Genomic DNA, 13,796 nt, shown 5'->3' with positions numbered 1-13,796 from the left:
CAGAGACAAACCACTACAAACGCCGGAGGAAAGATCACAGAAGCGCTTCACAGGAGGCTCCCAAGCACTGAGGATGTCACCTAAACAGGGGACGAAACGTCTGCAACACAAATTCCCAGCTCGGCGAACAGAACCACAATAACGAGCACCCGAGCTACAAATCTTCTCACAAACTTGGAATGTTTCACTGTTTTAGCTTACTCCAATTCAGAATGGAAATCAGCAAACTGTTCCATTTAATGTGTTGAGAAAAACTGTATGTTTCTTAAATCCTTAATAATTGTCTTGTTTCACCTAGGCTTCTTGGTGGCAGAGATTGTAACAAATTAAAACAGACCAGAGTCTCGCCTTTAGACTATTTGAAATATATGGCAATTACCAGAAAAAACAATAGATTACCAATTTTATAGTTGATTGGATTTGCAGTTAAATACCATCAACAAGAGCATAGGTGCATCTATTGTATTAACTAAAGAGAACAGTAGTTATTGTGGAATATTAATTCCAATGATTTATGGCTAGTGACCCACACTAGTCACATCTCCAGTTAGAGTGTAAATGGGTCAAATTTTATTTTTCCCAATGCAAAAAAAAAACTAAGGTTCAATTCAGAGACTGTGCCTTTGTTAAATAGGAGTCTCCATCCAGCTTCCAGGACACTAAGCATATTACAGTGATCTGGTTTTAATGCTGCAGTCTCATATACATCTTATTTACAATGGCAGCTGACATAAAAGGGAAAATTGATTTTCATTTCCTATTGCAAGTGCAACATATTTCAACTATGTTCATGTTACAAAAGCTCTGGTTTTCTGTGATAAGAAACTTCTGCATCAAATGCATAGACTTAGCAGGGGCTAATTCTGTTCTTTGTAATAGTAAGCTCCACTGGTACTACTCATTGCTCCAGTAATGCCTTAGCCTGGTCCTCTGTTATGTTGCATACTGATCCTGTGTCTTTTTTATGATTAATCATGGTGCTGTGATTGGACTGAACCTGACTCAGCGAGTCACAAACGAATGTCACTCATGCCTGAAAACTTTGTACCTGCTCATTCAACTGCAGCAGCCAACAGTACTATTCCTCCAAATTAAATCAGGCAGACACAACTCAGGTAACTCAATTTGTTTTTCAATCTTTCGCTTGAAGCCAGGAGCGACAATACAGTCAATAATTTACCAACACTTGTCCAGTCCACACAGCTGCATTGATCATCGAGCAAGTACGTCCTTTGTCTAAAAGTTCTCGTTCAGTGCTGACTACACATTTCTGCATGAGCCAATTATTGTTTAATGGGGTGCTGTACACATTTTAAAAAGACTTAAAATATTATATGATTATTTTTATATGAGCCTGGGCATGAATTACCTGCGACAGAGAGCGCCAGTCCATGTGGGCACTGCCAATGTAGATGTGCTTCCTGTCCACCACCCAAAAAGAAGAACGAAGCTCACCGCCAATAATGGGAGTCATATTTATGTATTTCACTAGTGCACCTGGATGTTAAACAGTCAACAACTCAACATTAGCTGCTACTTAATGTCTTCAAACCACATAGTGATGCACAGATGACACAACATTAAGGTCTCTCATTATCAACTGAACAGATTGAGAGTTTGTTGGCAGAGTATGTTATCAATATTATCACATAAATATCCTTTTAAAATTGGGCATGTATGAAATTGAAATACGAGGAGTAGTTGCACTCAAATAAAATCTCATATTATAACCTAATGTTATTGTTAATAGAAAACTAGCTCTTTATTGAATTTTACACTGATAAGGTCAGCAATATGACTTTACTAACACCATTAGCTGTCTAAATATTACTCTGCTCTTACTATGGGATTGTGTTTTAAGTTGACCTATCCCTTTGGCCATGAAGTTTAATCACTGTCAATGAGCCAAGCCTGAAGCCAGCCAGAGTTTAATTGCAGTTTAGTGAAGGAAGTTCTCAAAACTATCAATTTTTGGCTCTCAGTCAGACAGGCAAGCATGAAATTTAATAAAAGTACAAAGTGCTAGGGAAACTCAATGGGTCTTGCAGCATGTATGGAGAGAGAAACGTTTTGAGTCCAATGAGTTTTCTTTGTATCCAAATTAAGATTAAATTTAATATATTCCCTGCACTTAGAAGTAGCAGAGCTGAAGGGTGACATGTGAAATGTGATGACATCATCCAAACCCTTGCATAGACTAGATGCAAAATCTACTGCTTTATTTAAAGAGTTGGACAGTATGCATTATTTGGAATTCTGTCCCTTTAAGGTTGAAGGTTTCTCAAACAGCCCCAGTGCTTTTGGCATTTCACATAGGAGGTGATAGGGGATGTTCAGTATGGTCCCTCACACACCGACAGCTGGACAGTAATACCAAGCAAGGAATCATCCAAAATATGTTCCTTTATTTATGCAATAGCTATGCCAGGTGCAATGGATGCCTTCTGCAGTAATTTGCTCTTCCTTCGTCTTCTGTATTGCCTTTGGCATTGAAGGGAAGGCTTGTAGAGTTGAAGTCGACAACAAAAAAAAACACAAGTCCATGCAAACCGTTGCAGTGTAAATGAAGCATTATTTGGCATGAGAAAAGCCATCAACTTGAAATGACTATTCAAGAGATTAAAACCATCAGAACAATTACAACTCCCAACTGAAACTGGCAGTGTAAATGTAAGCAGAGTGAGTGAATTATGAGCCAGCTGCAGGTTTGAGAGACAAAAGGAGAGGTTTAAGAGAGCAAACACTCCTTACTATAATTGGTGATAGTGATTTTAATGTGAAAACTATATAAAGTGGGCAAGCCAAAGGATGCACAGAGCATCAGAGAATACTGTAAATGAGCAAATAGACAGCACACCTGCTTCAGGCGATAAGCTGCTTAAAGAGTGAAGAAAAAAACTCCAAAAACTTAAATTTATATAGCACTTTTCATGACCTCAGCATGGTGCCAAGACAATTCATAGCCAGTGAAGTATTTTCATAGTATAGTCATTGTTCTGATTCAAGACACATGGCAGCCAATTTGCAGACAGCAAAGTCCCACAAACAACACTTACATAAAGTAGTCTTTTCTTGAAGTCATATTGATTGAAGACATGGGTTAAACCAGTTGTCGGAGACTGGATTTGTATACAGGCAGTGAAAAGAGCGTTTCATAAGACAGCCTGTGTTCCAAATAAGAAAGTAACATAGTAGTCTGTTCCTAGGTTCAGTTCCTGGTCTGTTATAAAGTAATCTCAGAGGCAGGCCCTATATTTAGCTTTGATAGGCCTTGTTAGGGATGGTAAATCTGGTCAGCGTTCTCTCCCTTCCTAATGCCCTGGGCATGTAGATGTCAGAACAAAGGAGGGATTTTCACTTGACTGCAATGTTCTCTGTGGACAAAGAGCCCCTGAAGATTAGGATAGAACCTCATTGTAACCATCAGCATGTTAAGTACTCGAAGGCAACATGCTGACAGGAATTGGGAGAAAGTGAGGATGGTAGATGCTAGAGATCAGAGCTGAAGAAGAGTGGTGCAGGTCAACCAGCATCTGAGGAGCAGGAGAGTTGACGTTTTGAGCATAAGCCCTTCATCATTCCTGCTGAGGGGAAAACCTACCAAAGATGGTTGATTCCCTTTTCATTTAAGCTGATGGAAAGACATTCCAATATGTTCTGCTAAGTGGATTGACAAGAACCTAGCCCCATTATCCACATACTGAAAGGTATCGAATGCAGGTAGAACAGTACTCAACCAAGATACCAACACCTTGTGGGAGGAGAAAGAGAAAACTAATGGAAAGAGGAGAAAGGAATGACAAGGAACATCTAATTACCACTGACACTAATCCCTAAATATATCTCCAACAGGGAACAAGAGAGATTTACAGTTGGCAGATTCATTGGATTTTTACCAAATATAAAATATAAAACTGTAGGAAACTGATAATTAATTAATTGATTATGAAAAATATGGTGCTTAGCTTTAGCATGCAGAATGCTCAGTAGGAAACATCAGGGAGCATTTCCAAAATAATAACTAGCAGCTGAAGACGTTGCCCTGTGAGATCAAAAGCCATGGCAAAATGAGGGCAATTATACAGAATGCAATTAACTGCCAATCTGAAGCAATTATGATCCTTAGGTTTCAGAGGAACACAAATGTGTATTAGTTTAGTGAGCTTTTGATGGCATTATCATCAACGTGACAAGGGAACTGGCTGTCTGCAAGGGAATTAAATTACAATGCTTCGTTCTCCCTTGATAGGAATTGAGTAGGACATAGTCCTCTTGTGGTTGTCCTTTAGTTCTGACAGACAAAGAATAAATCTGAGGATGAAGTAAAGGGAGATTTAATTGTGCTGAAGGATTGCAATTAAATGGAGTTCTGATCAATTCAATTTCTTGTGCAGGGGCTCAGTGGTAACTTTCTCACCTCTGTCAAAAGGTTGAGGATTCATCGAATCCCTACAGTACGGAAGCAGGCCATTGACCCATCAAGTCAATTCCAACCCACCATAGAGCATCCCAATCAGACTCAGTCCATTCCTGTAACTCTGCATTTCTCACAGCTAATTCACCTAGCCTGCACATCCCTGGACACTATGGGCAATTTAGCATGGCCAATCCACCGAACCTTCTTTGGACTTTGGGAAGAAACCAGAGCAACCTGGTGGAAACCCACACATACGTGGGAAGAATGTACAAACTCCATACAGATAGTCACCCAAGAGTGGAATCAAACCCAGGTCCCCTGGCACTGTGAGGCAGCAGTGTTAACCACTGAGCTACCGTGCTGATTCAAGTTTGATTTCAGGGGCTTAGGCAATAAATCTAGCCTGCCACTTTGGTGCATTGTTGCGTTATCAGATGGACTCTCTTTCTGATGCACAACTGTATTAAACTGAGGTTCCATCTACCCTCAGGCTCTGGATCCTATTTCAAAGAAGAGTAAGGGAACGCTTCATCAAAATTCCTCCCTTGAAGAGCATGGTAGCTCAGTGGTTAGCACTGCTGCCTCACAGCACCACTGTCCCAGGTTCAATTCCAGCCTTGGGAGACGGTCTGTGTGGAGTTTGCACATTCTCCCCATGTCTGCGTGGGTTTCCTCTGGGTGCTCCAGTTTCCTCTCAGTCCAAAGAGGTGCAGGTCATGTGAATTGGCCATGCTAAATTACCCTTAGTGTTAGGTGCAATAGTCAGAGGGAAATGGGACTGGGTGGGTTGCGCTTCAGAGGGTTGGTATGGACTTGTTGGGCTGAAGGACCTGTTTCCACACTGTAGGGAATCTAATCTAATCTCTAAAGAATTATCTAGACATTATCACATAGCTTCTTTGGGGATTCAGTGTACAACTAGCTTGCCACAGTTCCTATGTTACATGATTTCATTCAAATTAAAAGTGCTCTAGGACATCTTGAGACCCTAAGGGAGAACATATAAATGCATTTTCCATTCTCTTATTGTTTAAGTCCTTCAAAGAACTTAAATTTTAATTTGGTGGAAATGAAGATTGGCAAGAATTTTCACTCATTGACAGTATAATCAACATTACAAGTTATCAGCTCCAACAGCTTGTTACATACCTTTTCTCTATGGTCATTATAATTGATAGTTAAGAAATAGGCTTTCAAAATCTTAAAATAAATATTTCAGAGTCAGTTTCATAGAAAACCCACAAGTGAAATTAATTGTCCAATCAAAGTCTCCCCCTGATAGGAAGGATGTTGTGAAACTTGCAAGTGTTCAGAAAAGATTTATAAGGATGTTGCCAGAGTTGGAAGATCTGAGCTATAGGGAGAGGCTGAATAGGTTGGGACTATTTTCTCTGGAGCGTCAGAGGCTGAGGGGTGACCTTATAGAGGTTTATAAAATCATGAGGGGCATGGACAGGATAAATAGACAAGGTCTTTTCTTCAGGATTAGGTGGGGGTTCAAAAATAGATGGCATAGGTTTAAGGTGAGAGGGGAAAGATATATAAAAAAAGACCTAAGGGGCAACTTTTTCACAGAAAGGGTGGTGAGTGTATGGAATGAACTTCCAGAGGAAGTGATGGAGGCTGGTACAATTGCAACATTTAAAAGGCGTGATTATGGGTATATGAATAGGAAGGATTTACAGGGATATGGGCCAAGTGCTGGCAAATGGGACTAGATTAATTTAGGATATCTGGTCAGCATGGATGAGTTGAACAGAAGGTTCTGTTTTCATGCTGCACATCTCTATGACTCTAATATCCATTCTATTCCTTATTTAAAGTCATAGAGGTTTAATAGCACAGAAGCAGGTCCTTTGGCCCATCAGTTGTGTGCTGGTTAAAAACAAGCATCTAACTACTTTAATCCCATTTTCCACCACTTGACCTATAGCTGTGTATGCCTTGGCATCACAAGTGCACATCTGAATACTACTTAAATGTTATGAGGGTTTCTACCTCTCCCAACCTTACAGGCAGTGAGTTCTAGATTCCCACTGCCCTGAGTGAAAACATTTTCCTCACATCCCCTCTGAACCTCTTGTCCTTTATCTCAAATACATGTCTCTATGTTCACAAAGGGGAGACAATGCTTCATCCTGCATACACTCACGTAAACAATTCCATGCCTCAATTAACCTACTGAGGGATTCTAATCTCTCCCGGCCCCTCCATATTCTTCTGCTTTCTTCATCAGTCACAGCCAAAGTTACCATATTGGGGAAAACTGCAAATCAATTTAGGATTAAAATTAGCCCTCACAGCTTTCCCATTGAAGAAACTCAACTCCATTGGAAATCTGAATATGTCTTTGAGAAGAGTATTTAATGATGTTCCTGACTGAGGAGCTTGGTAGCCAACAAACCTAATGCAGCAATAGTCTAGTGGGACATTACTAGAGGCCAAGGTTGCATGGTAACAGTTGATAGGTAGTTGTAATTATTAGCTCTGAAGAGGAGGCATATTGGACTTGAAACATTACCTCTTTCTCCACAAATGTCATCAGACCTGCTGAGCTTCTCCTGCCCTTTCTGTTTTTATTATTATTCACTGATGGACCACTTGATTATCCACAATTTTAGGGCAAATTTTTTACTTACCGTTAACTTTCAGATTTGTCACTTCCTGGGATCCAAATTGGAATTTATTAATCGGGATTCTCAGGCCTATGTTACGAGTCTTCAAGTCCTGCAGCTTCTCAAATATCTTCTCACCCTGGCAAATGTCATTTATGGATTTTAGAAAAAACACAAATAGCATTTCCAAATCTCAAAGAAACATTTTGTTTTCATTTCTATTTGTCAAAGCATAATTTTCCAGTATCATTCATATTTGCATATTTTTGTCCATCAAACTGGCCAAATGTATCTGGGTTCCTTTTGGTTGGCCTGATGCCCTTACAAATCCAATCATGTTGCCCAGCCAAAGTCGTGGGCTGTGTCCTAAACTCATTCTGACAAATGTACAAGTAGTTACACAGTAGCAGCTGTCATAGTTGTCAATACTTGTAAACAGTCTACAAACATGGTCCTTCTTAATGTTGCCCCAGAATTATACAACTGTCTTTTTTGAACAGAAATTTAACAGCCATTAGTAGATGCCAGCTTTCTGCATGGGGAGGACTGAGCTTATTTGCCATGCTTCAGAAACAACCCCCCCCTATAAAATCATGGTGGAAATGAAGCCACAAATACCTTATCGTGTCAATCTGTGAGTTTAGAGTATTATAAGTATTGTCATTATATTTAGTAGCCTACATATGTAACTGTATAAACCTATCGTAGTAAAGATATTCTAATTAAAACAATGTTGGTAGAACAACATCTCCACTTCTGACCTTTCAAACCCACAAGCCCTATTGCTCAGAAGGACAAGGGTAGCAAGAGCATGGAGACACCACGCCCACAAAAATCCCTTCGAGCTCACACGCCTGACTTTAAAATATGTCACCATTCCTTCAGTTAATGGGTCAAACATGATGCATCTCACACACACACACACACACAGAGAACTCAAAGGCAGTTCACCACCACCTTCTCTAGGGAAATTAAAAAGGAATTATTACTATTTGGCTTGATTTTGCAAATGTGATTTTTATTAATATTTTGTCTCAGTTTCTATATGGAACATATGAACAGGGCTAGGGTATTCAGCCTCATAAGCCTGCCCCAACACTGACAGACATCATGGCTAATCCACGTCCCCACCTCAATACTCTCCTCTGAAGTTCTTGGGATTAGCCCTGTCGTCTAGCCTGGAAGCAGTAAGACATAGGGATCACTGGTAATTCTGGAGTTAATTCTCTCTCGAGGGAGGGAAGTGAAAGGATGCATATAATCAGCTGGGGTTGGGAAGTGCGTATGTTTCACTTGTGGAAACTTGACTTGTCAGGCCATTAAACTATAAAACCATCTAAAGGAGCCCAGAATTGTAACAGCATGCTACCTGATTAAAGGACAGCTGATGTGATTAATTGACCCTGCCAATAATGTTGCATGTGCTGACCATGTAACTACTGTTGATTGTCACAAAAACCCATCTGGTTCATTCATGTCCTCTGGGGAAGGAAATCTGCCATCCTTACCTGATCTGGCCCATGTGTGACTCCAGACCAAAGAAATGTCTTTGACTCAAATGCCTTCTAGGTAATAAACACTGACCCGCAGCAATGGGTCTGTAGTAATAGCAGTAGGGAGAGTGTCATACACCAGATGGACACTTCCTCCTGTTGCAGAGCTACAAGGAGATACCCATTAACTTGTACAAGTGCCAGATGCTCCCTGATTCACAGTGAACATGAACTAGTCAATTCTCTGTACAGAGAACATTAATTTTCCACATCATTACTTTCAAAGTACAACAGCTGTAAGGCTCTGCCTCAGAAACTAACAGGTTCAGGTCTCACTTTGGAGACATGAGCACATGCTCTCAGCTGACATTTCAATGCAGTTCTGGAGATTGCTGCATCATCACATGAAACAAGATGCCATTTGACTCTTGATTTGTACCTGCCTAATTTAATTTTGAATCGATATCATTAAAGTATGAGTTGATAATCAGTGCATATTTTGAAATAGATACCAGTGGTTTTTTAGGTCTCCTGTGGGCTGAGAAATATCAGGTTTTATTCCAATGCTTGTTTATCTAACACATAATAAGATTATTTAATTTGCAGGTAAACAGATTTCCTTTAAAAAGTCATCTTTTAATATTGGAGCAACACTAACCTCACAGAATTCAGGGTTTGCTGATTGCTATTACATTCTATGGTTCAGAAATATATCGTCTTCCACAAATTGTGAGAAGCAAATTTTCTGCCTCTCCTTACTGACTCAATTGAGTCTCTTACCCAGTGACTTAGTGAATGGTTTTGGTCCAGATCACCGTTTTTTAGAGCCCACTTGGAAGAGACAATATCAACACTGTGCAATGCTGCATCCAGCAACTCCGTCCAGCCCTGGAACAAGGAAATGTGCTTTGTGTTGTTGTCAGTATTGTCCAGCCCATCTGGAATATTTTCAACAAGATGAACCCTGGAGAAAAATACATGATTTCCATTTAAGATTCAAGAAAGAATACTTATTTTGCACTTATCTGGGGAATACAATACCAAAATCCCAACCTCATTTCAGCTGCTCAGAAATAATTGGAAATGAATCATTGGGTGCATCAACCCTTAACATTAAGATCAACCTACCCTGAGCCACGCACATTACTATCAGATAATATATCAATGTATAAGTCATTCAACATCAGTAATAGGGTCATATAGCAGTCATATAGAACATATCCTTTTATTCTTCTGGATTTGAAATTGTGGACTGAATGGGAAAAGAACTGTTTTATAACCAAGGATTTTGAAAGGAATTGTTGCACTTTTAGAAAGCAAGTTACTGAAACTCATTGTAAGCTGTGTTTGTTCAAACAGTGAGGGAGGATATTTGAAGATGGGCCAGACCCAGGGGTGTGTACAGAGTGAGATTTGACAAGTAACAAGATTGGTTTGTAAAGCTGTGATCAGTTGTGGAATACAAATGCCATCATCCTAACAACAGCTATCTAATTGGTTTCTGAGTAGTTGAACAACTTGTGGGTGTGAACAATATCAGCAGAAGCGTTTGGACTGCTGCAAAGGGAGATGGTATGTCTTTCACTTCAGTAAAATACATAAAACCTGAAGACAGCCTGTTTATTTTCCCTCACCAGTGGCTGTAAGCTGTGGCCTTTAACCAGTAACTAAGAGATTTTAGTCATCAATGTTTCAATTGCTTGTGTCTCCTGTATAGAACTGAACAGAACCTGGAGAAAAGAGATTGAAGGAGAGAGGAAAAAAAAATAACTGCAGATGCCAGAAATCTGAAACAAAAACAGAAATTGCTGGAGAAACTTTGCTCTCTCTCCACAAATGGTGTCAGACACCCTGAGTTAATATTTCAGGCCCAGGGTCTGAAGGAGAGTCACTGGACCAAAACATTAATTTTGCTTCCCTCTCGACAGATGCTGCTAGACCTGCTGAGTGTCACCAGCAATTTCTGCTTTTGCTGAAGGAGAGAAAATCCTGGCAAGGAGAAGGATCAGGAGCCATTGATCGGATTCCCCAACAGAGACAAAATAAAATTGCTGTTATCTATTTCGGATTGTGTTTGTGTGCGCGCACGTGTATGTGCGGGAGACAGTAGGGTGGGGTTGGAGCTTTAACTGTTAGAGCTATGTTAGAGCTAGTTCATAGCTGGTTATCCTGTGCTAGCAATAAATAGTAGTTTTTGTTAAATATAAAAACCTGGTCTGTGTTTTCTGTTAGCTTGCGTCTATCTGACAGGTAAATTGGGAAGTTTGCATACTTTGTTAACATTTTTAACATTTCAAACAACTCTGGGAATAGTAGGGCTTGCTTTCCAATGCACTATCCCACTGAGGCATGACATCCTGTATAGTGCAAAGCCACTTGCTCCTGAAAAGTGGAGGGCTAGGACTAGAACTAGAGTCAGCATCTGAGGACTGATACAGAGAAGAAAAACGTTTGAAGTTACAACACTAATACCTTTCTGTATTTTACAGAATGAGCTGTAATTGCAATTGGAACTAAATAGCAATGACCAATTTTAACCAGTAGGAAGTGAGCAGGAGGATTGTTTTGTAACCTCTCCAGTTAGGTCCCAGTGGTGGAACAGACCATTTCCCACCTGCTCTTCCGAATTTCTGACTCTGACACCCAACCAAAGTTGGCTTCACCCATGTATATTATCAGGTGCCCACCACTATTTTGCCAAATGATCCACGCGGGGAGCAGCTATGAATTTCCTTCACTGGGCTGATCTGAGCAGGAGCAGATGGAGAATGCAAAAGGTTAATTTGCTTTTAGAAACACCTTTTGTGGCACCAGCAGTTCTCCTAGATCACCATTTGGAAGAAAAGCAAGGGAGAACTAGCCAGGGTTCTGGCCAATATTTTATCTTCAAATCAATATTATTAAAGCTGAGACAAATCACCACATTACTATTGGTGGGAACTTGCTGTGCACAAATTGGCTTCCACATTTTTACTCTTTCAGGAGATGTGAGCATCAGTGGCCAGACCAGCAATTACAAACATACATGTGAACATACGACTCAAAGACAGAAGGAAGCCGTTCAGCCCGTCAAGCCAGCTTCACCATTCAATAAAGTCAGGCTGGTCTGTTTGTCTTCTGAATTCCGAATATCCATATCGACCAAATTCCATATCTACCTCTGAAAACCTTGGATTCCCCTGTCTAACAAGAATCTATTTGCCTCTGTCTTAAAATTATTCTATGACTATCTCCACCAACTTTGGAGACTGACAAAGTAACACAACCCTCTGATAGAGAGCAACACTTTCCTGACACATCTGTCCTCAAGGAGTGACCCTTAACTTCAAGTGTCCCCTGGTTCAGAACTGATCCTGAAGCATCAGCATCCTTTCCACATCTGCCTTCTCAAGAATTTTGTACATTTCAATCAGTTCCTCTCTTCTATACTCCAGAGTAAACAAGCCCAGCCTGTTCAAATCTTTCCCCATTAAACAACTTACTCATTCCAGATGAATAAACCTCCTCTGAATAAATTTACATCCTTCCTTAATACTGCACACAGTATTCAAGATGTGGTCTCGTCATTGCCATGTATAACTGATGCAAAACATAATTGCTTTTATGATCAACTCCTCTCATAATAAAGGATAGCAGCCCATTAGCCTTCTCGCCCACCCAGAATCAAAATAACTTCCTTCTGAAGGTGCTGCAGTCTTGGAGTGTAGAGAGACTCACAGTGCTGTTGAGAACAAAGTTCCAGGAATTCGACCCAGTGATGGTAAAGGATTTGCAACATAGTTGCATAGAGGGACATTGAGTGCCTTGCAGGGGTATACTCAGGTTGTCGTACTCCCTTGGACCTGCTTTCCTTCCTTTTCTGGCTGGAAATTTCCTATACTATGTATGTTACAGTAATGGCCACACTTTAAAAGCACTTCCACACCTGTAAAGGACCGTGCGATGTTCAAAGGCCACAGAGGGGTGTGATAGAAATGCAGGTCGTTCAGTTTCTCAGGCCAAGTGCTGCAATCTGCCCACTCCCCGATTGGGTTCCCTCACACAAGCAGCATGGCAACCCAGACTCAAGGCAGGAGTCTGCCAACGGAATTAAAGGGACACTCAGGAGTTTTGTTTTTAAGATTAGATTCCCTACAGTGTGTAAACAGGCCCTTCGGCCCAACAAGCCCAAACCAACCCTTCGAAGAGTAACCCACCCAGACCCATTTCCCTCTGACTGATGCACATAGCAGTCTGGGCAACTTAGCATGGCCAATTCACATGACCTGCACATCTTTGGACTGTGGGAGGAAACCGGAGCACCCAGAGGAAACCCACACAGACACTGGGAGAATGTGCAAACTCCACACAGACAGTTGCCCAAGGCTGGAATCAAACCTAGGACCCTGGTGCTGTGAGGCAGCAGTGCTAAACACTGAGCCACCGTGCAGCCCACCATTGCTCAGCTCTCATTCTGGAGCAGCAGCTGACTGTCTAATTCCAATCTCTGCTCACCTCCACAAAAACAGTCAGGGATAAAATCAGCGATAAGATCTCTAGTTGAATTTTTGAAACAATGATAAATGATCAGGCTGTTGTGATTCTTTAATGGTGTAAAAACTACTTTTTTGGGCGGTGGGGGGGTGCCTGTAATCTTAGTCTTGGCAATGGAGCTCACAGGTTACATTTCATGTCTGTTTGGATAATTGCATTATTCAGGCGCATTGCCAATCTATAAATCTAATCTGGCAGGCTCTACAGTCAGATTCATTAGCATTGTTCACACAGCAGCACGATTCACTTAATAAGGAGGGTTTTCTTTACATGAGCACAAGTCTTTTAGAGCCATCAGTCTGCAGATATGAGCCTTGGGTTTTGAATCCAGAGTGCGGCAGATAGGACTCCCACTAACAGATTCACAACTGTCCCGTTACCCCCCTGCAGGCAGCTCCACTGGGACATTTCAAACAGACTCAGGGATTGCTATGGCAGAGGAAATAAATGAAGGGGAAGCTGCTTAAAACACCAGAAGCAGCTTTAATAATAAAAAAAAGGCAAAAGATGCTCAAAATACTAAAGCACATTAGGCAGCATCTGCGAAGACAGAAGCCATTTTCAGAACTCGTGAAAGTTAGATTTGGAATAAGGCTTGAGTCTTATTGGTGGGTGGTGTTCTTGTTGTCTCGTATACTGAGCTGTCCCGAGCAAAGGCCTAATACCAATTCTCTGAAACCACTCAAACTGCTCCCTGAACCAAGACTCACCCCATCACCAAATATCATGCCACTGTTT

General features: G+C 40.9%; 1 protein-coding gene across 2 annotated transcripts in view; it reads right to left on the bottom strand.

The window, feature by feature from the left end:
- pld5 (phospholipase D family, member 5) overlaps positions 1–13,796 on the bottom strand; it is an 89,226-nt gene that overhangs the window by 59,424 nt on the left and 16,006 nt on the right. For both annotated transcript variants that reach the window (XM_043695480.1, XM_043695481.1), the window contains exons 3-5: positions 9,306–9,489; positions 7,057–7,171; positions 1,370–1,497 (exon numbers count right to left, since the gene is read on the bottom strand). In XM_043695480.1, coding sequence (XP_043551415.1) covers positions 1,370–1,497; positions 7,057–7,171; positions 9,306–9,489 — 427 coding nt within the window. The remainder of the gene's footprint in view (positions 1–1,369; positions 1,498–7,056; positions 7,172–9,305; positions 9,490–13,796) is intronic.

The sequence above is a fragment of the Chiloscyllium plagiosum genome, chromosome 9 (assembly GCF_004010195.1).
Source record: "Chiloscyllium plagiosum isolate BGI_BamShark_2017 chromosome 9, ASM401019v2, whole genome shotgun sequence".
NCBI lineage: Eukaryota > Metazoa > Chordata > Chondrichthyes > Orectolobiformes > Hemiscylliidae > Chiloscyllium > Chiloscyllium plagiosum.
Note: the sequence above shows the minus strand (reverse complement) of the source record. Positions and strands in the feature narration are given on the sequence as shown.